The sequence below is a fragment of the Pinus tabuliformis genome, chromosome Q (assembly GCF_031772625.1).
Source record: "Pinus tabuliformis cultivar Carrire ecotype Pingquan chromosome Q, CPIR1, whole genome shotgun sequence".
Taxonomy (NCBI): domain Eukaryota; kingdom Viridiplantae; phylum Streptophyta; class Pinopsida; order Pinales; family Pinaceae; genus Pinus; species Pinus tabuliformis.
Genome location: NC_142296.1, coordinates 1,266,356,762 through 1,266,381,349, shown reverse-complemented (window position 1 = coordinate 1,266,381,349; position 24,588 = coordinate 1,266,356,762). Strand labels below are relative to the sequence as shown.

The following is a 24,588-nucleotide window of genomic DNA, read 5'->3' as shown; positions in this document are numbered from 1 at the left end:
ATGTTATATTTTTCATGCCAATTTGTGTATACAATATTTTTTTAGCATTAATCTACACACTTTCATTTTCTCATTATCTTTTTATGCACTCGATCTATAAATCACCTAATTTTTATACACATAATTTATTGACCTTATCCAAATATTTGTTGCATTTTTTCCTCTAAGCAAAATTGCATGCTATAACTATTTGCTTCTATGCATATAAATGTTATGGCACCCACACTATTCCTTCCTATCTTATCTTTGCACTTTGGTTCTCACCTTGTATAATCTCCTTATATAACATGATTTCTATGCTTATAACGAAACTTGTCATGGATTCTCCTATGCCAACTTCGTCTTATATGGAAAACTTGGTTTGTCCTTACACTAATTCTACATCCTCATTCCTACTCTTTCCTCTTCATTATTTCTACATCATCATTCCTACTCTTTCCTCTTCATTATTTCTTATACAACGTCTCAAGTACCTTTGTGTTGATGTCAATGGTTTTAGCCTTCCTTTTTATCAAACATTACTTACAATGAACAATCCATCTTTGAAATTTCCTTTCTTCACAATATTTTCTATATCTTCTAGCTTCTTTCTTGGCATTCACTTCATTCAATCGATCTAAACACTCTCTTATATTTCATTTGTGTTATTTTCACTTCCTTCTATAAATGCAAGTTCACATCATAAAAAATAAGTGAAATATCAAACTCTTGGTTACTCCACCTCATGTGCATTTTCACCAAACATCCTTCAGATCCTACATGATCTTATCTTCTCCAGGTTGAACTTAATGCATGTACATTATATGCGATAATGCTCTTTCCTCAATTGTAGAATCACTTGATTGACAACGCCAAAGGACTTAATTTGGTGCACATGTGTTTTGTCCTTGTACCTCATGCTATTTCCCTGTTTGTAGCTCTTCTTGAACCTGTACAAATATCTACCATACCAATTCTATACAAGATCTATCATCATTTCTCCTCTTCAAATCTATAATAAAATCTACTAAGTTTGCTACTCCGGGGTTTGGCTTCATTTCACACCTATCTAATTGAATGGAGTAGATAATTTTTTCATTGACCTATTATTCAACCAATTTCCTTATGCTTGTATTGACAACTCTAATTCAAGTCATCTTTAACTAAACATATTATCATATTTCCCAAACTTTTTGCAGCAAGAAAATGATGCCTATTCGTATCTAAGGCCTCTTAGTGTTCTATTTCCTTGAGCTTTGGTTAATTCTTGTGAATCTTAAAAACAATCAAAATTTGAAAAGCTACACATATTTCTTTTGAATAATCTGTACACTATAAAAAAAAATAAAAAAATGAAAGATCAATTCAGGCTTGTAAATCTCAAAAAACAACCAAGATTTGAAAATTTATACACACATTTATTTTGAATAATATGTACATTGTAAAAAACAAATTGAAAGATCAATTATATACATATGATCAGTGCAACAAATTATCAATGCTCTCTCTCCTGGACCAAAAATGACGTGGAAATCTAAAATTATCCGTAACAATTCTTCAATTGTGTTAATATTCAATTTCCCATGGTAAGGCTCTCTCTCCCGGACCAAAAATGACGTGGAAATCTAAAATTATCTGTAACAATTCTTCAATTGTGTTAATATTCAATTTCCCATGGTAAGGCGGAAAATTAAACCAACAACTTAACACTTAGGAGTGTCTTAACAATACAAATCATGTCTACAAATGCATTCCACTTAAACAAATGAGTATTTATATTTTTATTAATTTTTCATCAAGATTTCTTAATTTTTAATGTTTATTTCTTTACATAAAGCCATTTTTCATTACATGAGACAAGAAACGTGAGATTTAGTTCTTCATTATTGAAATACATTTCAGTTTCTTTGCCTTTACATATAAACCACTCTTCATTATTTTCACTTTGAACGAGCATACAAAGTGGATCCATTTAACAAATTTGTGTGGACAACTTTCTTTCTTCTTGGTAGAGTATTTGGGTTTTGCTCTATGTATGTGCATAATTCTTTCCAAAGGCAATTTATTTGTGTAATTGGCTTGCTTCTCCCTCCCTAAGTATTCAATCTGGTTGGGTAGAGAAACATTGTCAAATGGTAGGGGATAGTCATGGTGGTTATTGCCTTGGTCACTAGAAAGCTTTGAAGATGCTTGACCATCTATAGAGGTTTCTTAATTTTGGGTAATTATTTCTTAATTTTGGGTAATTAACTTACTTTAAAATGAAATAAGACATTCAATGTGTTTAGTGTAATATAGATATAAACAAAACATCTAAAGAAAAGTAATTGCACAATAATCCAGTCCAAGAAAATGAGGTTTTCCACAAACCAATTAAGTCTTTCAACCTTTTTGGCTTATTTGCTTATATCAAACATTTGTGCAGGGTTTCAACCAATTAACATTTCATTGAGTATATATCTACAAATTAGTGATTTTAAGATCAAATCCCACAAAGCAATTCTATACATGCTCTTCAAATTCCTGTGAAGCTATTGAAAGCAAAACCAATAAATTATCAATATAATTTTACCATAATAAAAAAACAATTAGAAGGTGTTTAGCCAGCTCAAATTGCTCATCCGTTAGACTTGAACCAACATCTCTTCTAGAGAAATTCAACAATTCTAATTTAATAATCCTATTGGCCTCTCTTTGTACCTTTTGGGACAATTGCTAGTTCCTTCTATTTTAAAGTTCACAGCTTCTCATAGTAAACTATTTATAATATGTTTTTAAATATGATTTAAGATGGTAAATGATAAACTAAAACTTAAGCAGATATTATAAAAATCATGATAATAAATAGAAATAATTGTAATTATTAATCTCTAAAAAAAATTGTTGTAAATGATTATAATATTATAATTAAATATATATAAAAATAAAAGTTATAAAATTAATATAATTATTTTAATTATGTGTGGGGGTAACAAATGAAAAGTAAATTTTAAAAATGGTATAGATTGATGTTATAACCATTGTAATAATAAATAAATATAAATAAAATTAATATTAATTATAAAAATTTAACTTATAACTGATTATATATAAACAAGTAATTGAAAATTTATTATATAATTATTATTAGTTATTTTAATTAATATTATTTATACACAACGTACTTGAAAATTTATTATATAATTATTATTAGTTATTTTAATTAATATTATTTATACACAACGTAAATATCTATATTTGATAATTAATTTACGATATTGAAATCTTAAAATTTAAAATATTTTAAAAATAAATACTAAATAAAAACTGAAATTGTTAAGAAATCATGTTATAGAAATCAAAATCTTGAAAATATTAATTTGATTTTAAATATGAATAAAATATTTAAATTTTATAAATCAAAAACTTGAAAATAATAATTTGATTTTGATGATGATGATGATGGTGGTTAATATCTGCTGAGACCAAATATTGGTCTATCGGACCTAAAGAAACAAATTATTTATTTTGATTTAAAATTTTATTCCTATGATTTTAAATATGAATACTATATATATATATATATATAGCTGTGGTTTTTACCCATAGATCTAGCAAGAGTCGAGAAAGTCTCTTAAAGTGCAAACCCTTTTTATAGTGCAAAATTTTTAAAAATTGTGTAAAATCCTTAAAAATCTCTTGAATACATGGAATACATTCCAACAAATATTTGCTCCATTCAAAATTAACCCTTAATAATAGGATCAAAAAAGAATTTAATTTTTCAATTACTAGACATTTTTATTATTATTATTATTATAAATCATATATAATATATAAATTTATTTGCTCCATTCAAAATTAATCCTTAATAATAGGATCAAAATGTAATAATAAGAATTTAATTTTTCAATTACTTTATATAATATATAGACATTTTTATTATTATTATTATTATAAATCATATATAATATATAAATTTTTGACGTTAAAATCATTTGAAATCATTTAGTTAACATGAGCATTGAGATATTTTATTTAAGAATTACATTGTTCACATTAACATTTTTTTATATTAATATGTTTTGAAAGGCAATTCAATACTTTCATTCTTTTTACTTTCAATTACTTCTTCCATGTGCATATTGAAATATTTTATTGTTATATACATATATGTTTATGTTTTTTCTAAAGTTGATATTAAAATAATTTAATGAACATGGATATAAAATGGTTTATAAAATTACCTTATTTCATATGGACATGGAAATATTTTGTTTATAACTGAGAGAGTGAGAGTGAAATATTTTTACCATATCTCCTTTGTATTGGGTTGTAATATCAATAATCAATAAAGCAAGCATAATTAGAGTGGGACTAGTTTTATAATCTTTTTATGTAAAAATAACTAAATATGTAATTTCTGGCATTATTTTTTTAATTTAAAGAATATTGTATTTTTATTTTAAAAAGAACAACTGTCAACTCCACATTGAGCATAGATGTACTCTTGGCTCAATAATAATTTGAAAGGACAAATCTTCCAAATAAATTTTCACTCATCAAAAAATAAACCTGTTTATTCATAAAATTAAAATTAATATAATGCATTTCCCGATGGGGGTGATGAACTGGGATGATGAATTTACGCGTGGGTATTCATGACTACCACCTCGCCATTGGTGTGAGGATCAACCTCCCCTTCCTCTCACGACATCTTGTGCATGGGAGTCGTTCTTATTGTTTGTGTGAAACCTCCATCAACCTCTAAGCGAGCGGGAGGAGGCAACCATCGAAGGTTTATGGAGGGTGGTGTGGTCTTCTGCTAGACAGTCTAGGCATGGTATCGTTTTGGAGAGACCATATTGAGGTCTGGGCTTGAGAATAGACAGTATAGAGGGTACCTTATCTAGGAAAGGTGGCATCTCGCCGCCAACGTCCCCTCCCCAGGGTCCGAGCAAGTAACTTGGGTAATTTCCTTGTTGGTGTGTGGTCTTTGGTTTTTTCAAGCAGGAGAGGATTTGGGCCTCTAGTTCTAAAACTCATTCGAAGGTCCTGTTATGGGTGGGTGGGTTCTCCTCTGTGTCAGGGCAGAATTTGGCTCGTCGTCCTCAGTAGTTATTTCTTGGGGTTTTGCAAGGTTAAGCGACTTCTGTGGCATGAGTGTGTTGGAGTTCGGGTGGTCTGGTCAATGGTCGTCTTACAAAGGGTTGAGGATGACGAATTGCAGGTCCAACTCCCTATTGCTAGTTGGAAATTGTGGTTCCCTTCTCTTCTCCTAGGTTGGCTGTCTATGGTCCTTCTGATGTGGGTGGGGCAATTCTCTGTAGTTGAAGTTGTAGTTGGTGTAGTATTTTGATGGTTAGCTCCATCCCTTCTCAGTGGTGTTGGTTCTGCCATAATGCATCTGATACCTCACATTGTTCGTTCTTCTTCCTAGTCGTTGTACAACTGAGATGGTAAGGGGGGATGAGAGTCTCCCTTGTAGGTGTTAGTGGTGACCACTGGCTCCGGCTGGGGAAGTAGAAATGTTGGTCATTCAGATCGGGCAGTTTCTGTGGTCGCGGTGGTCGTGGTAGTGGTGGCTCAGTGGCACACCATGGGGTTCGCACCTCACGGACTCAATAATGGAGTGGAGCGATGTGTCGCGAAGGCACAGGTAGATGAGGTAAGCCAAGTCGTTCGTGGTGCAAACATAGACAAGAAAGTCAATTTTGTTTGGAAAACTACTGGGATTTGATTCAGTTAGTATCGGAATTCTTGGAAACCTCGGAGCGGGTGCAGAAAGAGGAGCATGCAAAGCTTATTACTACATTGAAAAAAATGCATTACTTTTAGTGCCATGTCCAAGAGTATGTTGTGGTCGCCTGGCGAGGCCAGAATCTATTATCCGAGAAGGTGGAGAAGTTGGAGTAATGGATGGGCCACTTCGAAAAGCACATCTAGTGTTCCTTCCATCCTCCTCCTCCTCTAGGGATATCTCCAGACAACCCATCTTCCATTACTTCAGATTACTAGCATGGTTACAGGTGTGTTACTTGTTTTATGTGTCTACTCATGCGTTTGGCCTTCGAAGTTTTGGAGTGTGTCTCTAGTTTTATTTATGTTTCTTTGCCATATGCTGATCAAAGTAGTCAACAAACCTAGTCAAGGTGAGACTACCTGCATTTTTCTACTGATATATCTCTTTTTTATGAATGAATATAATCTTTATCTACAAAAAAATTAAAAAAATATAAGTCATTAATTCCTTTTTAATGAGTTAAATGATAAGAACTTTAACTACATCTTAAGGAGTTAAATGATAAGAACTTTAACTGCATCTTTTTAACATGCCTAACTCTATCTAAAACAACATAGTCAGACTAGTTGAAGATAATTCATTAATACATACCAGGGTGGAAATGCTCTGAAGGATTTTATATTTTTGGTACCATCGTTCAAATGTTTCCATACAATGATTATAGATGAGGGTTATAAATTTCATTTTAATGTGATTTTTTGAATAGCAATATAGTTTGAGTAGGCTTAATGGTTCAAAATATGCATTTCCTAGTAAGAAGTTATAGGTTTAAATCTAGAGTGGGATAGATTATGTATGCGTTTGTCAATAGTCAAATCTAGTAAAATTCTTGCACGTAGGTGGGTGCCTAATCCCACAAACAAGGAAGTCCCATACACCAATTTGGTTTATGGCTTATTATTAATATTATTTATTATGTAGATTGTTAACAAACCTTAAATTGATTCATCATTTTAATTGTGAAAACTCATATTAATCTCAATCTAAAGTTTATGTTTACATTTTAAAATACCTTTAACAAAGGTATATTCTCTGATTGAAACCGATGTCATTTCATATTTATACATGGAAAATGAGTTAAACATTAATGAAAGACATCTTAAGATGCAAAAATCATGAGCATATTCTTAGATACTCCCCTCTAGTTATTTGGAGACCATCCAAGTTCCACATTCTAGTTTTATTCCATCCCTAGAGAGTTCAACAACAATATTGTTTTTTTCCTTCTAGATATGTGAAAATGAGATGTGTGAGAACATTTGCATAATGGATTAATTGTCATTGCAAAGAGGTTGCAATATGAAGTTTCTCACAACAATTTCCTTATTAATCCATTAAATAACTAGTAGAGAATCTCCAAAGATTTGAATTTTTGAGACCCCGACCTCGTGATCCAATCTCTTGAAAAAATTGAGAGTCATTAGTTCATAGAAGTTGTTGGTTTTTATGGTTAATTCCCACTTTAAATGAAATGTTGTGTTGGAGCTATGTATAGTATTCCTCTTGTAGAGTTTCTTATGAATCTTCATCAAAGAAAGCCTAAGGAGTGGACTTGTAAGTTTCCAATTCCATCAATCTATGCAAAGTAAGTTTATGCTAATGCATTAAGGATATTTAATGCCTAGATAAAAAATTTGAAAGATAAAAACTCTACCTTAAACCAATTTTATATTTTTGACCCAAACTTCCACTATAATGTTTAAGGGGGGAGCTCTAATTCGTTTGAAGTCCTTTTATCACACTAATTCCCACTTCAATACTTTCACCTACCCATAAATTTTGGTGCTCTATCATCCTTTCCACTTACTTTCAAGCTTCTAATGTAAAAGGGTGGGTCATGAATAGATAAGCATTTGTCTCTTATTCTTGATGGCATAAGTTGCATCATCCAAGCCCGACAAGATATTTTTTACATAGTATCCTAGGTAGAAGTCATATTGTCCAAAATGAACCATATAAAGTCCTTTCATTTAGTAGGGCTCTTAATTTTCCATAAGTTTCCACCACTAAGCATGCATATCCTCTCCCCCCTTCCTAGAAAGGGCCTTATAACCTAATTTTGGTACATGTACCTAATGGGTTTATAACAATTTGTCTTCATCCTCTCTAATTTTAACATTATTATATTTCAAAATATCTATGTATATATGCCATTCTCCATTTTCTCCTCAATTCCTAAGTACCTCCAAAACAACCAAGCTTGGTACCATATGTTTTTCCTAACCCAATTTGCAACCTGTTGTAACATATAATATCCTTTGTTTCATATCTCATGTATCATGTGGTGTGATTCCAACTACTCACCTTTCCTTCCAACCTATCAATCCAAATCAATTTGACATTGTATCACCTTTTTCCCACTTGCTATGTCAACCAATTTCCTACGATTGAAAATGTGAAAGTACTAATTCTAACATATTTGAGGAATAGTGTAACTTCTTAACTATATTTTTGATCCATCCTCTACACTATCAACAAAAATATAACTTTATTTTACGACCTATCTAATAGCCGAAATCCTTGAGTCAACCTCCAGATGTTTTTTGTTCTGGGGATTTTGAGAAGAAAAAAAGGTTGTTTAATCCCTAACCAACCTTTACCTTTCGAAGAGCTAGCTTCTCCTATAATGCAAGGACAAACCCATTTGTCTCCTGTTTCCTATACAAAAGGAACATGTATCATAACCTTCTAATATTTTTCATTTTTCATTTTTGTTCCTATGCTAGGGACATATAATATATTATATTTTATTTGAGTACCACTTTAATTAGAATTGGCCTCCCTCCATGGGATATCCATATATTGCACCACGAATTAGTATTTCTTTCCACTTTGGCCCTCAACTATTTCTAGTCTTATTTTAATATATATTTGGTTTTAAGTAAAAATATAAGTATTTTATGCCTTTCTATATGTCTACTTATTAATAAGGGAACATTTGTCAAAGAAGGGTTTTCTCCTGCTAAAAAAACTCCACATGAAGATTGTTGATTTTGAAGATCTATTTTCATACCTATCACTTTATAAAATACTACATTGATATATATAATTTTTTCAATCACCTTTTTAGATCATCCATTCATCTACAAAATGGAAAACAAGATATTGCTTGAAGTGCCAATGTGCACCCCTATGAAACTACCATTTTGTACAACCTCCTTTAGCATCTTATCCTTTAGCATCCTATTCATTCTTTTGACAACTAGAAGAAAAATAACACGCAATAGGAAGAACCTTTTTCTAACGTCTCTTCTATTTTTTAATATAGGGTATGCTGCCCCATTTATAAAAACATCAAAAGATGCAGAATTGGTTTAATTCATGGCCTAACTTACAATTTGATGATATAAATTCATATGAATGAAGACAAGTCTAAGTCTAAGATATAATCAACATGTCTTGTACAAATCATTATTCGATTTTATTGGTATTATAACTAATCTCTGTAAAAAGATTTGATTCCTCTTGGCGCTTTATAGATCTAGATCTAGGTTGCTTTTATTTTTAAAATGAAAATATTTATTAATATAAATTTATATATTAATTTATTAATTTTAATCAAATTATTTTAAATGAAAATATATTTATAAATTTAAATAAAATTAAATTGAAAAAAAATAGCTTTTCGTATTTGAGTTTGAATTTCATAAAGTTTAAATTTCAAAATTTTATAAAATCAAAATTTAATTGGAACTAAATCCAATGTTACAAATAAATTTAAACAATAGGAAAAATTTACTTATTATTTTTATTTGCATAATTTTATATAAATTTACTTATAAATATTATTATTTTTTTTTATCGGTAAAAGACTATCTAGACTATTATATTATATTTACATGTAAACTTTACAATCAGTGAGACAGGCTTTCCAGGGCCAGCAGTTGCACCTTGGATAGCTTAGCTTTGAAACAAAAAGCTCCCACGCAGGGGCAGCACCTACAGAACTTCCAAAATCACCTACAAGACTAACAGAGTCCCTCCAAAATCTAATCGCTGCTGGAGGCCCAAAAGACATGAGTAACATTGTGCTAGGGGGCCACATTGCGCTAAACAGACACATGACTGCCCACGCAGGGGCTTTCAACTGAAACTGACTGTGTGCCATGGACCGGCAAGAACCAAACAGTGTTGAAAATTGACAATAAACCAGACAAACATAAACAAGACAGACATAAGTATAAACTGCCAGCAAACAGACATAGTGATATACGGAACCGAAATACCCGCAGAAGCTTTAATCCTGGATTCGGGCTGAGAGAGGAGGGCGTGTGTTGAGTCGTGCTTCAGAGGCTTGGTCCTCGCAAAGACTTTTGTCTTCCACAATGTAGCACCACCCCTGCCCCTCAGGGATTCCTTCCCACATCGCCTTCCATTTATCCTTAGCAATGCCCTGAGGTTCCGGCCCCATTGGATTTGAGGGGGCTTGCATAATCTCCTTCCCCGAGGTGCCTGCCTCAATCGGGGGCAGCACAGCATGGCTATCCTCACCAGAGCCTCCTGGAGGCTTCTCCAACGTGCCCAGAGGATTTTCAGCTTCATTTCCTTCAGGGATTTTGGTGAAAAGAACTGAAATGTGGGCGTTGACTCCTGCATTGTCTGCTGAGCTGCCCAGAGTGAACACCACGGAGCCGAATGCCGGAAGCACTGGCTCTCCCTCGCTAGAGCTACCGACCTCCAAGAATTGCCCGGCTGGGAGTTGTGTGGCCCTTGCCCTCCTATGACAGTAGCAGCAACAACAATGGTGGTGTTCATCTGCTGCAGGGGGTCTAGAGGAAGATCCTCTCCATGGTCCCCGTCTGCTAGGCTGCCGCTCCCGTATTTTAGCCATGGCTTCCTCGCTGCCACCCTCGAATACCTGAGAGAATAGGTGAAAATAGGCACAGTGCAGATTTCGCTCCAATCCACACACTGGTAAGACAAATTCTGAGCGACTTCCTCCTGCGAGAGAGTTAACACTTCTCGCTTCCAGTTGTTCCTGAAATCTCTCGAATTGCCCCCCCTTCCTACAGCAGCAGCTTGTATTGCAGCAGCAAAAGGCCTCAACTGTGCTTTGAGGTGGTGAGACATCCACCGACCCGAAATTTCTCTGCTCTCGCACCCTCCGAACCTCGACATGCCAATGAACCTGCGTCGTCGCACCGGTCCATTGATATTGTGCTCCATTCCTTCGTTGCAGGCGCGCATTAACTGCCTTCTGCGCCACCATCGAAATCCCCTGTCTAACATTGAATGCCCATCGCCTCGATGCTGAGCCATTAAACAATGACGGCGTTCTACCATGGAGTCGTGAGGTTAACACGGGGCGGCACATGCTGGGCATGTGGCTCGCCCCCCCTTGACGTACCATCACCCGCATCCGGGGATTCAGCGTCTCTGTGGAGGAGACTCTCACAATCCTGTTTCTGTTGATTGCTTGGGATGATGTCCAGGCTGCCTTCTAGGAAGGGCTGGTCACAATCTACCCCAATATTTGCCAGGAGATCAGCAATCTTATTACCCTCTCTTTTAGTGTGATGGAAGGAAAGGGCACTGTGATTGCGCAGTTCGCAAGCAATGTTGCTTAGCCTGGCTTCTAGTCTCCAGCTGTCAGCTACCTTCCTGGCTTGAGAGCCATTCTGAATGCGTGTTGCCATGTTTATGAGGATTTGAGAATCGCCTTCCACAATCAGCGGTTGAAGATTGAGGCGTCTTGCTACAAGGATCCCTTGCCACAGCCCTTCCAACTCCGCTGAATTGTTGGTATCCCATCCTATATTGCCGAAGTAGATCTGCTGGAGGGAGCCTTTGTGATTCCTTATAATGCCACCAAATCCTGCTGGCCCAGGGTTGCCTTTAGAGGCTCCATCAAAATTGAGCTTGTATGAGTTGATGGGTGGGGCGGCCCATCCACTGACCTCCTTGCCTTTGCGGTTCGCTGTCTGATGCATGGTGGGCTCTTGTAGCAGCTGCAGCTTCCAGTTGTCTAGGATGTTTTTCTCGTTGTCTGCAGTGGGGAGATCCTCTTTAGTCCAAGCTCTCAGAAGCATGGTTTCTTGGAGGTTGCCGTGCATTCTGTTCCAAATATCCTCAATAGTCGAACTTTGATTTTTGAATATGCGCCTATTCCTTTCCTTCCAGATGTTCCATAGTAGAGTGCCTGGGATAATATTCCACAAGTGATTGAGAATCTCACAGTTATAAGGTCTTTTCGGCCATTGACGGATGGTGTCTATGATGCCGCCAGCTTCTCTGCATCGCCTTTGACATCTGAATCCTACCTTCTCCCATAACTGATTGGCGATTGAGCAAGTATCCAGAAGATGCTGCAAGGTTTCCTCGTTTTGAAAGCAGTTGTGGCATATTGAAGGTCCTTGGAAATTGCGTTTCCTTAGCTTATCCCAGGTGAGAATCTTCTTGTGCCCAACCATCCAGAGGAAATGAGATATTTTGGGCCAGGCTTTGAAGCTCCATATTCTTTCCCATAGAGGATCCGGCCTGGTGGGGAAGTCGCCTAACAGATTATAGGCTTCGGAGGTGGAGTATGAGCCTTTAGGTAGGTAGCCCCATCTAAGTATGTCCTCGTTGTTCTCATACCTGATGCTTCTCTTCTTTAACTCGTTTTCCAGTGCTGCTACCTCCTGGATGCTAGTGATATTGGTTATTTGATTGCTCGGTTGCCATTTTCTAAATCCATTCACCATTTCCTGTGCCCAGAATTGATGCACAGTGGCCTGCTGCTGCTCCTGTCTGCTTGGAATGATCATTGCAGGAAGAACACTTGAGAGTTTAGGCATCTGGTTCCAAGCATCATTCCAAAATCTAGCACTGTGACCATTTCGTATTTCCCAAAAGCTGTGTTTCTGAACGAGCTGATGATGCTGTTTGGCAGCGTTCCAAATAAGTGACCCATTGGTAGTGGGTTTGAATCTTATGAGCTCTGCTTGAGGCATGTTGTTGGTGTATTTGGCGGTCCATATTTTGGCCCATAACTTGTCTGGACTAGTCACCCATTGCCACCATATTTTGGCAGTCATGATGGTGTTGCTGTACTCAGGATCTCGAAGACCAATGCCGCCTTTGTTTTTGGGCTTACAGACAGTGTCCCATTTTACCAGTGCCCATTTGCGGTTGGTAGCAGAACTTCCCCAGAGAAAGTCGCGTTGCAGATTTCTCAATCTTTTTAAGACCCACTTTGGTGCAGCAAGGATGGAGAAAAGATAGAGAGGCATGGCTTGAAGGATGGACTTGATAAGCACAACCCGGCTGGCAAGATTGAGGGAGCGATTGGTCCATAAGTTGAGCTTGGATTCGAGCTTCTCAAGGAGGGCTCGCCATGCAGGCTGCTTTATGGCCGAGTCAGTGAGGGGAGCACCCAGGTACGTGGATGGGAGAGAGGCGGATTGGAAACCAAGGATACGGGAGACGGCGAGTTTAACAGATGGAGGGGTATGGAAGAAGAAGATTTGAGATTTGGAGCTATTGACATGGGTACCTGAGGCTTTTGAGAAATCGTTGAGCAGGGATTTCAAACAAGAGGCTTCCTGATCTGAGGGATAGCCATAGAGCATGGTGTCATCAACAAATTGTTGATGAGAGGAAGCCGGGGTGTTGTGAATAGAGATTCCTCTAAGCTGATTAGAGTGGAGGGCTTGCTTGATGTGCCTGCCTAGTCCCTCCGCCATAATCACAAATAAGAATGGGGATAGGGGGTCCCCTTGTCTGATTCCCCTGGAGGGTTTGAAAGGACGGGAGGGCAAACCGTTGACGAGGATGGAGAAATGGGAGGAGGAAATAAGGCTCATGATCCATCTTACCCAAGTAGCACAAAATCCAAAAGCTTTCAACATATGTTGAATGTAAGACCAGCTGAGCTTGTCGAAAGCCTTGGAGAGGTCGATTTTAAGTAACATACCAGCTTGGTTGGATTGCTTTAGCGAATGAATAATTTCATGAGTGAGGATAATACCGTCCATAATCTGTCTGCCCTCAACATATCCTGACTGCTCCGGAGAGATGAGCATAGGTAGAAGAGGTTTAAGTCTGTTAGCTATGACTTTGGAGATGACTTTGTAAAGGACATTGCAGAGAGCAATGGGCCTGAATTTATCAGGGGTGATGGAGTTTTCCTCTTTGGGGATGAGAGTAATAAAAGTGGAGTTAAGGGAGGGGAGCAGCCAGCGAAGGGCTCTAGATTCCTCAACTATTTGCCAAACCTCCACTTTAATCAGGTCCCAGAAAGCATGAAAGAACGTAGTTGTGAAACCATCAGGGCCAGGGGCTTTACCTTCTTTGAGCTGCGCCATTGCTTCGTCTACCTCTTGGATGAGAATTGGGCTCATGAGCAACTCGTTGTGTTCCTCTGTAACCAGCCTAGGAATGTTGCTGGTAATTTTCTCAATCGCCCGCTTCCGATCCACCGTCTGCTCTTGGTGTACCTGCTGGAAGTGATTGAGGAGGATTTCCTCTATCTTCTCATGCTCTTCTTCTTTGGTCCCCTCTTGGTTTTGGATGAAAGGAATTTTATTGTGCATTCTTCTTTGCACTGTAGTATTGTGAAAGAACTTAGTGTTGCGTTCCCCTTCTTTTAGCCACCTGATCCTTGATTTTTGCCTCCAGTAAATTTCTTCCTGCTTCCTTCTTTCTTCGAGCTGATTGTATATGTGCTTTTCTTTGTCCAAGGTTGCCTCCGTATGCCCTGTGTTAATTACTGTCTGGTGGAGATCCCTGAGCTCCTGATTAAGCTCCTGTTGTGCTTCAAAAATATTCCCAAAGGTCTCCCGATTCCAGCGTTTGAGGTGGCTTTTTAGGAATCGCAGTTTCTGTTGTAGTTGGTACATCTTTGTGCCTTCTGGTGGGACAAAGGAAGCCCATATGGTTCTGACGAAGTCCTTGAATGCTGGATGCGTTAACCAAAAACCCTCAAATCGAAATGGTTTTTTGGTTCTGTCCCCTGGTCGCTGCCAATGCAGAGCTATCGGCCAGTGATCCGAACCAGAGTGGGCCAAAATCTCCGCAGTGAAATCGCCACCTAGATGTACCGCATTATCCGAGATCAGAAAGCGATCGAGTTTGGAGGCGATCTGATGCTTGCCCCCTCTGTGATTGCTCCATGTGAAGGTTCCATTGCAGAATGGCATGTCTATGAGTGAGGCGTTTTGGATGAAGTCCTTGAAGTGTTCTACTTCAGGTTCCAGTCTGGATCTTCCTCCGATTTTGTCCTCGATTTTGGTTATCATATTGAAATCCCCTGCGACTATCCAAAGCGGATGCTGCCTGTTAGTGCTAAGCGCTTCAATGGTGTCGAGGAGCGCTTTTTTACTGCCACCGTCCTGCGGAAAGTAGACGTTGGATAAGTTCCCATGAACATTGGTGCCCAGAATGTGAAAGGCAGCTTGAATGAGGTGATGGGAGGCGTGGAAATCAGTGAGCGATATTGCCTGGGTGTTCCAGGCGATGGCAAGCCCTCCCGAGGCTCCCGTGGCATCCACGGCCACTGAACGGCAACCTGGCCAGGCCTTTGAAAGTATTCGACCCAGCGTAAGACTATTGCATTTGGTTTCTTGGAAGAAACACATTTGCGGTTTTTCCAACTTGATCATGTTTTTTAGCATCCTATATTTTGCGGGGCTGTTGAGCCCTCTTAGATTCCAGGAGATAAGCTTCATGGATAACTGGTTTGGGTAGGGCTGAAGTACTTCGTGAGCTTCGCGTATCTACCTGAGTCCACTAGGAGTTTGCCTATCTCCATTGTTCGTTGAAGATCTGTCTTTCTCCCTCTTTTTTTGGAATCCTTTGGACGCAGGCTGCCGTCCCAAGTGCTGCCAGGTTGAATGCCTAGTTGATGTTGGTGGAAGGCTCTGGATATGACCACTTCCAGCTTTTCTAAATCTGTCTCAGAGATGGAATCATACGCCTCTTTCCTACAAGCTAGCTCCAGTTCAATGATGTCCAGACCGTGGAGATCTATGCTTTCAGGTTCTTCCTCCATTATTTGAGCTTGACTGGTGTCTTCTTGAGCGATCTCTGAGTTCTTCAGGGGAGTCGACGTCTCATCCACCTCCATTTCCTTGGGGATCTCCTCTGGATCTTTCTGGTGCCTGCTTAGGATGGTCGGGATTAGAATGGGGGTTTTTGATTTGGGAGGGGGGCTGGATGGGGGGGGTGGGTGGAAGAGGAAGGGCGAGCAGGGATGTTATTATTGTCCAAGGGTTGATCTTCTGGGAAATCGCTAAGAGACTCAAAGCTGTTCTTGGAAGCAGGGTTATGGGTATTGGAAGGCTGAGGTTTGGAAGCATTCGGAGGCTTTTTATGCGCGCGCTTTCTGTTTGAGACCTTGGTGAAGCCATCCTGAGATGGGGAATCAGAAGATTCAGGAGGGCTAGCTTTTGCATTGAGTGGACAGTCCCGAAACAGATGCCCTAGTGCATGGCATCTTCTGCACCTGAACGACACATGTTCATAGTCCAGAGGCTGGGTCCACTCCTCGTCGCGATGGGAGAGGGTTATTGAATCAGGAAGAGCTTCATTTAGTCGAATAAAAACACAAATCCTTGCGTAGGAAATATACTTACGGGTTTTTGTTTCCTCAGATGCCCTGATATATTGTCCCACCCCATCACCTATGCGCTTTAGACTGTCTTCTTCCCAGTATTCATCGGGGAGAGAGTATAATCTGATCCAGACCGGTGCCCAAGTGAGATCTTCCTTGTCAGGGTTAAATCTGGGCTTCCAGTTTGTGATATAGAGGCCTGCCGAGTTGAAGAAATACGGACCCCCTCCTAGGATCCTGTATTTATCTTCTAGGCAAAAAAAGATGGCGGTGAAGAAGCCCTTCGGCCCCAGCTGGAGAGTGACGTCTCCCTTAGGCTTCCACTTTGCTGCAATCCATCCATTTAGGGCTCGTTCGGTTGGCCAAAACCCTATAAATTTACCAATGATCGCATGATCTGTCATGAACTCAATCCTGCGATCAATCTTATCTCCAGGCAGTTCTATTCGCGGCCTAACCTTGGCTACCGGTTGGCAGGTAGAGGAGGTGACCTGCGGTTCATTCGCCTGAGTCTCTTGTGCTTCTGGCTGATCATTGTCGTTTTCCTGTTGCTTCTTCCCTTTGCTAAGTATAGCCGGATCCACTGATCCAAATATGACTTCAGGTCCCGTGCTGTGCCGTGAGGGGGAGGGCTTTGACGCCCCCCCCTGGGGTTGAACCATTGTCGTTCGCTGTTCCCCTGCAGCTCTGTCACGCTGCAACGAATTTTGATCAGAGCCTGAGCCCGATCCGCCGTGCAGAATGCGCCGTCGAGGGTTTCGTCCTTCGAACCCTAGCTCAGTCGCTCACTCCTATTCAATTTCGACTTCCCTCCTTCTTATAAATATTATTATTATTTTAACCAAAATATTTTAAATTAAATATATTTATAAATTTTTCCATATGGTCTTGGATAGATGGTGATCTGGCACTATGTCAAGGCACTCCTCTTTGATGTGAAGTCACAAGTTTAATTCCGTGCTATTGGACATGATGAAGATGTAGTCCACCTAAGTTACAAGAAAAATATATATATTTATAAATTTAAATAAAAGTTATTTTGAAAAAATATAAAAGAATTTAATTTATTTTAACTTCTCTTTGCAATTTTAATTTCATAAAATTTAAATTTGAAATTTAAATTTTATTGGAACTAAATCTCATATTACAAATAAATTTAGACATTGAAAAGAGTTATAAAAAATAAATTCAGTTCAAGAAAATGAAAATGTTACTAGAGATGATTTCGGAACATATATTCGTCATTATTCCAATTTTTAACTCTAAAAATAACTAGTTTTCAAAAAAAAAATCAAACAAATATCTATCAAATACCATACTAGACTAATGAGAACACATTGAAGTAAAGTTCATGTTTCATCTTACACACCCAGTTAAATTATATGAAATTTTATGTCTATAAATCGGCTACATTAGAGAAGAATACCTTGATAAAAAACATGGGTTAAGAAAACCATGAAAAAAACAATAAATTATCATTTATCTTAATTTTCTTTTAATAGTTTATTTTATTTTGTTTTAATTTTATATTATTTGACTTGGCCAAAATATTTAACAAAACAGTAAATTACAAAATCTCTTCCTAAACCCAATAACTTTGGGCAAATTGTTTATCACAACTATTGTTTTTTTTTCCTTTTTACTCCGTAAGAGGCACTGATCTTAACAATCACCCTTCACTGGTCACAATCACAATCTTGAAGGAATTTCACCCCTTTTATGTGGATCGCTGCCTGGATTTGAAATAGGGTTCTCAGATATTTCACCACCTTCCCGTTGAATTGGATTACGATATTGCGGCAGAGACAGTATACCTTCAAAGGGGAATTCTAAAATTTAAATGGCGAAAGGGCTGACTTTGTTCATTGGCCTGCTAATCAGCTCTCGATGAATTTTGATGAATTGGCCGAAGGCCAGGTTTCAAATAAGTTTATATTTGATGCGGTTAAAGGCTAACATCATGAAAAACCAATTCCTTTTGGATATTCAAAAAGCTTGCCATAACATTAAACCGGATTTAACAGTTCAAAAATATTAATAAGAAAGAAAGCTTGAATAGCATTCATCGAAAAACAACTACACGAATATTCATGTAGTCATCCTAGCCATGCTTAGGACCAAAATTTTCAGACGAATAAATACCTGGTTATAGCTTGACATTTATGGATTTCTTGGCCTGTGTCACTCTGTTTTCGACGAGAGATCGGAAGGTGAATTCCGCAATGGCGACAATGGGTCTGGCGATTTCATGTAGCCGTTAAAGGTCTATCATATGAATAACGATGGGTTCATCTCCTTCACAGAGCTTCAACTGGTCTGAGGTGGCCATTTGCGAGAAGACGATATGCACATATGATTCAGATTCGAACGGCTCTTAGTTTTTAAATATAAGAGTAGGTTGAATATTACTCGATGATTATTGTTATTTTAAATAATCTACAATCATATTAATATTATTAATGTGTGAATAAGGGTATATCAGTATTTTATAATAATAATTTATAAGTTTATGAAAGTGTACCTATCATATTATTTAAATTATATTTAATTATATATATATATATATATAATTAAATAATCAAAATAATATAATATAATTTTATTATTTTATTATGAAATAGTGGTTTCTTCCCTATTATTAAGTCATGAAGATGTTTATGCTGGCCGGTTCATGGACTAATGCAAGTTTATGCTTGTATTTGTTTCTTCTCCATTCAAATTCAAGCTCATTCTTGTATTTGTTTCCTCTCTATTCAATTTTTTTTCCCTCCATTCAAGGCATCTGTGCACAACAGTGAGGCGATGGCAAAGGAGAAGGGAGAAGGTAGGATTTCAAAGATGGCATGAGTTGAGAATCCATGGGGTTGAGTTGAAGTCAAAGGATTAAATTTGAGTGCAAATGTTTTTTTGTTATTGTATATGTGTTGTTTGCGATGTTTTTGAGCCTTGTCACTTTTTATTTTTTCAAATATTTCGAAAATAACATGATTTCATATTTAATTATGATATAAAATGATTTTATAATTAAATATAATATCAGACTTGTATGATAGAAAAGCCATGGATAAGGGGGAGATCTGCTGCGGCGACCCGAGTTCGAACCTGCGAAGGCAATGGCTCCCAGATCTACCCGCGCCTGTCAAACATCCGGAGATTCCACAAGTGAGAAGTCTGAATCCGCTCGACGGGTACTGATCAACTTTACACGGCCGAGAGCAAGGGTATCACGTCATTTGCTGCAGTCAGAGTTTAAAAGAAGTGCGGAGGTGCGAATCCGGACGAACCTGATGCAAAATGAGGCGAATACTGCTGATAAACCCCCGATAGGCCCAACAGGGCCGGCTATGCCTCCGAAATGCAGAAGGATCGAGCCTTTGAAAGTCTGCTCTGTGGCAGCAACTGCATCGGAGGGTGTTGTCTCGAGTAACAATGGAGCTCTCAGGACGGTAGACCGCCGACAAAGCAAAAGGTATGAAGAAATTATTAAGCTCTTTTCAGGTCAAAACTCCGATTTGAACTATTATGCAGATCTTGTTTTCCATATGTCCGAACAATCGCCTTTGAGCCCAGATTGGGCATCATATTCATCGATCAGCAGCATTGTGCACAGATCGGGTCTTGGGCTCTCCGATCTAGACCTCTGTAGAGCAGATCTACCCCTATTCTGGTCAGATCTGGAAACACACTCACGGGAAAAGCTGTTTCGAAGTAAGCAAAAGATGCAGAGCAAAAGCACAGGGTTAGATCTACAGAAAACAAAATCTGAAACCCTGGTAAGACCATACAGTTTTCAAGTCTTTGTAAAAACCCCCGAAGGTAAATCGAAAATAATTTGGGTAAAAGAGACAGATTCAGTAGAGCAAGTGCAGAAAATCATAATGCAACAGCTGGGATACCCCATCAGAACTCAAAACCTGATACATGGGGGCAGAGTGCTACAAGACACAAAATACCTGTGGGAATACAAAATTACATCACTGTCAACAATCATCCTCAATCTGAGGATAAGAGGGGGAGCAACTGACAATAACAGGATTCCTGACAGGGCTGAAGGAAGTGGTACTGGTTCAATAGGGAAAAAACGAGGCAGCATTTCCTTCAAAAATGCCCTACAAGGGAAAAACACAGAAGGAGCAGCACCGAAACAAACAGGTATGGACGCCAGACCATACATTGTGGAACAACTAGATCATACCCCGGAATACAATATAGATACACCAGAATTAGATGAGCATTGCACAATATATGAAAGGCAAGCAATAATCTGTAGATTTAACTGTTTTTGGCCCAAACCAGCTGATCTATTTTATTGGATCTTCACGAACTGGACCACACAATGCGAAATACATCTCTGCTCCAAGGGTTTTTTCATAGTGAAATTTCAATCAGAAATAGACAGAGACATAGTAATACAGGAAGGACCTTGGTTCTGGGGATCCACTGGACTCTTCATCACACCATGGTTCCCAGATTTTGATGCAAATACAATGGTCATCTCCAAAATGCCAGTTTGGGTGCGGCTTCACAATCTCCCAATACATCTCTGGAATAATCAAGTACTAGCTGGAATCGGCAACACTATTGGACGCTACATCAAAATGGACACCCAACGAATAGAGGAAAGAATATATACTTTTGCACGAATATGTGTGGAAGTAGACCTCAGCAAAGGCCTGCCAGATCAAATTCAGCTAAAGCATAGACAGAGGAGCTGGACACAGGTCCTAGATTATGAAAATACGGCATTCAGATGCCGAATTTGCCGACAAACAGGACATCTACAAAGCTCATGTCCAGCAAACAAAAAAGATAATCGCAGAAAGAAGAAAACGGAAAAGCAAGCTAAGGGATGGCAATTTTCTCCACCCCCCGGATGACGAGGAGGAAGAAGAAATGGAATTTGCCAACCCCACTGAAACCAGCCAGATGAACAAAGAACCAGAAGCAGAAAAAACAAACCCACAGGAACAAATAGACACAACACTGGAAAGTATATCAGAAACTATGGATATGGGCAGAAACAAATGCCAACACATATCAGACACATCAGACTCCGATAAAGACAATCCACAACCTGTGGCTGAAACAGCGTTAGCACTTATAACTCCAACAGAGTCACAGGGGGTTTGGAGAAAGGTTGAGAAGAAAAAAGGGAGAAAAGTCTGACTTTTTTCCCCACCTGTACATTAATTTTTATTTTTGCTTTACATGACTATTTTCCTGAATCCGTACACCCTGCGTGGTGATGAAGGATCTTTGCATCTTTTTTGCACAACATTTTTGAATCTGTTTTTACTGCATATGCCAGAAGGCATCTACAACATATAATTTTTCAATCATAATGAAAGATTACGATTTTTCAAGGGGAAAAAAATATAATATCATATTATTAAATATAATATTATATTATTTTTAATAATGTTATATAATATTATTATATTATTTTAAAAACAATATATTATATTTACTTATATTTTATATAATAATTTTGTTGTGTAATTTAATTTTATTGATAATTCACAAAACTATATATTTATACTTTTACCATTAAGTTCTAATATGCTACTCAAGACAATACAATAAACATTTTTCCATGGGAGACAAAGTATTTCATCTAAAATATGTAATTACTAAATAGAGTAATATAAAAAGACTTAGTTTAAAATATCTCTAAAAACCAATGTTCTACCAAGTTCCGAGGAAGGGGGACACAAGAATGGGAAACAAACATGGAACTTAGGCTAGTACCTAAAAATTTAAGGGGGTTCAAGCTTAAAAATATAATACATTATTTCATACATTATAAATGATTCAATGAAAATAGAAATAGTAAATTATTGTATACATTGATTTCAATTATCATTATTATAGAATTTTATTAGTACTAAGTAAAATAGTAGATAGTGCTTTTAACAGTGAATTGAAATTATTCCAACTCAAAAATAGTAAAAACTAACAATTCAAAGACTTTGTTTAAAGTCATCAATATTAAGAGAGACTCAAAATTTAAAATTAAAATGAACAATGGACAATGAACCAATTTTATCAAAATGAGACCGGTCCAACCCCAAAACTAGGAATTGTAAAAAATCCAAACCAAGATATAGATCAACCAAAAAATACATAGATATTCAAATTTTGAAAATAATACATAAGTATTCATGTGCATCCATATGAATCCAAAACATCCATATTCGCATTTCATCTTCCTAAGTTTCCCTAAAATGAGTATGTGGGCAACATTTCCCCAGGAACCCCCAATCCTAAGTGCATGGGAAACATGGGGAGCATGCCCCACACCTTAGGGGATGTGTCCTTATAGAACACTCGTAGAAAATCAAAAATTGAGGGAGCCAAAGACTTGAAAATGATCCTAAAAACTATGAGTTTTCCACACCAATAAGAGTTGCAGTAGATTTACTATTTATTCATAGACTAGATCTTGGGGCTAAACGAGCTTTTATGCACTCCATTCTATTTTCCAAAGCTTTCATTTGAAACACGAATAGGATTTCATATTTAACACCATATATTTCCATGAGTATATTGTTGTGAAGTGTGTTCATTTTCCATTGATGGTCAATTGTATGAAGATACTTATTCTAGCATCCGCCAATATGCCATGTTTCTAGAACCAATGCACTGACATCCATCTGAGTCTAAGTGGAAATATCTTTCTTGGATGGCCTTCATCTATACTTCCAAAGATCCTATGGATTTCCTAAGAAAATTGGTTGTATAACTACCTAGCCAATATCTATGCTCTATAGAAGGCATGAAAACCTCCATGAATACCATGTACTTTGCTTTCGTGGTGATTTTGCACATGATGGTTTTCCATTATAGTGACAAGAAGTAGATCTTGGGACAAGGATGGATATGAAATCCCAGTCAAGAACAATAAGGGCCACACATGTAGAAGAGTGATTGGTGTTGAGCTAGAGAAGGTAGAATAAACATCCTCATTGAAAACCAACAACAATAAGGGTCAAACATGGAGAAGAGTGATTGGTGTTGAGCTAGAGAAGGTAGAATAAACATCCTCATTGAAAACTAACAATGAAACTACCTAAACAAATTAGAGATGGGAACGAAACAACCAATGCCAGCAATAGAGAAATCGGTGACAAAATGCAGAGAGGGATAAATATCTCTATTGCAAGGAGATGGAAAATAAATGTATAATACTTCCATCATAATGAGAAGAATGAACAAAGCCACATCAAGAAACAAAATGGAACATGATCTTTATATCAGGCTTGCATGAGTGAGTTATCACTAGAAGTAATGGAAACCATTAATAAAAAAGACTTTGGGGCATGGGATTGTATTTTTACTTAGAATAATTTTTAGGATTAGGTTGTTGGTTGTCAGAATTTTGTTGAGTGACCTTCTCAACAATATTTTCCTTGTTTGGAATTTGTTGGATCTCATGATTACTATTTATGTGGTTTGTCATTTGGCTTTGTGAGTAATATAGGAATTGTTTTGAGTAAATTTGTCCACAATATTTTCTCTTCCAATTTCTTTATTGGTATCAAAGCCTATGTGGACTTGAATCCCTCTAGGGAGAGCCCAAAGAAATAGAAAATATGTGAAGTTTTGTTTTTTTGTACATAGCTCCGTGTAAATATGTTGCTATGTGAGTAACAACACTGCTAGTTTGTTATTGTGTTTGTGTATCATCCTTGTACAACTAAGTACTTTATAGTGAAAAAGGTCATTGTAATATCATGGATTGGTTGATACAAAGTCTTTATATGTGAGATTCATAGTATGACAGATGGAGGACCTGCAGATCTGTGTTTGTAATATAGTACTTTATAGTGAAAAAAGGTCATTGTAATATCATGGATTGGTTGATATAAAGTCTTTATATGTGAGATTCATAGTATGACAGATGGAGGACCTGCAGATCTGTGTTTGTAATATATGATCTCAGGCAAATACAGTGATCAGTGTATGAGGAAGCACAAACAACCGACTTATGGAGCATAGTTACTAAATTCGAATTCGAGTTCCATTTGATACTAAAAAAAAAAAAAATCGACCATAGAAAATTCAATACCTAAAATTTCGAGAGTATGCATCGTAGAGATACTTATTTTTTAAAAAATTTAAAAAATTAAAGGAGCCATAATTATATTCCAATCCTTAAATAAAAGTTATTAAAATCTTTTCTCACAAGAATAGTCATGTTTACTTATCTCTAACAATGACCTCTCTTGTCTAAAATGTTACAACCCCTCCTATTTAAGATGATAAAAAACAAATGAGGGATAAACTAAAACATGTA

The 24,588-nt window shown here is 37.3% G+C and overlaps 1 protein-coding gene across 1 annotated transcript; it reads right to left on the bottom strand.

Moving 5' to 3' along the window:
• Positions 1-11,037: 11,037 nt before the first annotated feature.
• LOC149224450 (uncharacterized) lies at positions 11,038-15,318 on the bottom strand. Its single transcript, XM_089388184.1, has 2 exons — positions 14,452-15,318; positions 11,038-14,178 (listed from the first exon to the last, which is right to left on the bottom strand). Exons 1-2 carry the CDS (start codon positions 15,316-15,318, stop codon positions 11,038-11,040), a joined length of 4,008 nt encoding a protein of 1,335 aa, XP_089244310.1.
• Between the last annotated feature and the right edge of the window lie 9,270 nt (positions 15,319-24,588).

Coding starts and splice junctions, on each gene's coding strand:
- LOC149224450 (XM_089388184.1), bottom strand. CDS start 15,318: ATGTGTTTCTTCCAAGAAACCAAATGCAATAGTCTTACGCTGGGTCGA. Junction 14,179..14,451: donor TCAGGGATCTCCACCAGACA/GTAATTAACACA, acceptor CACTTCCAGCAG/GTACACCAAGAGCAGACGGT.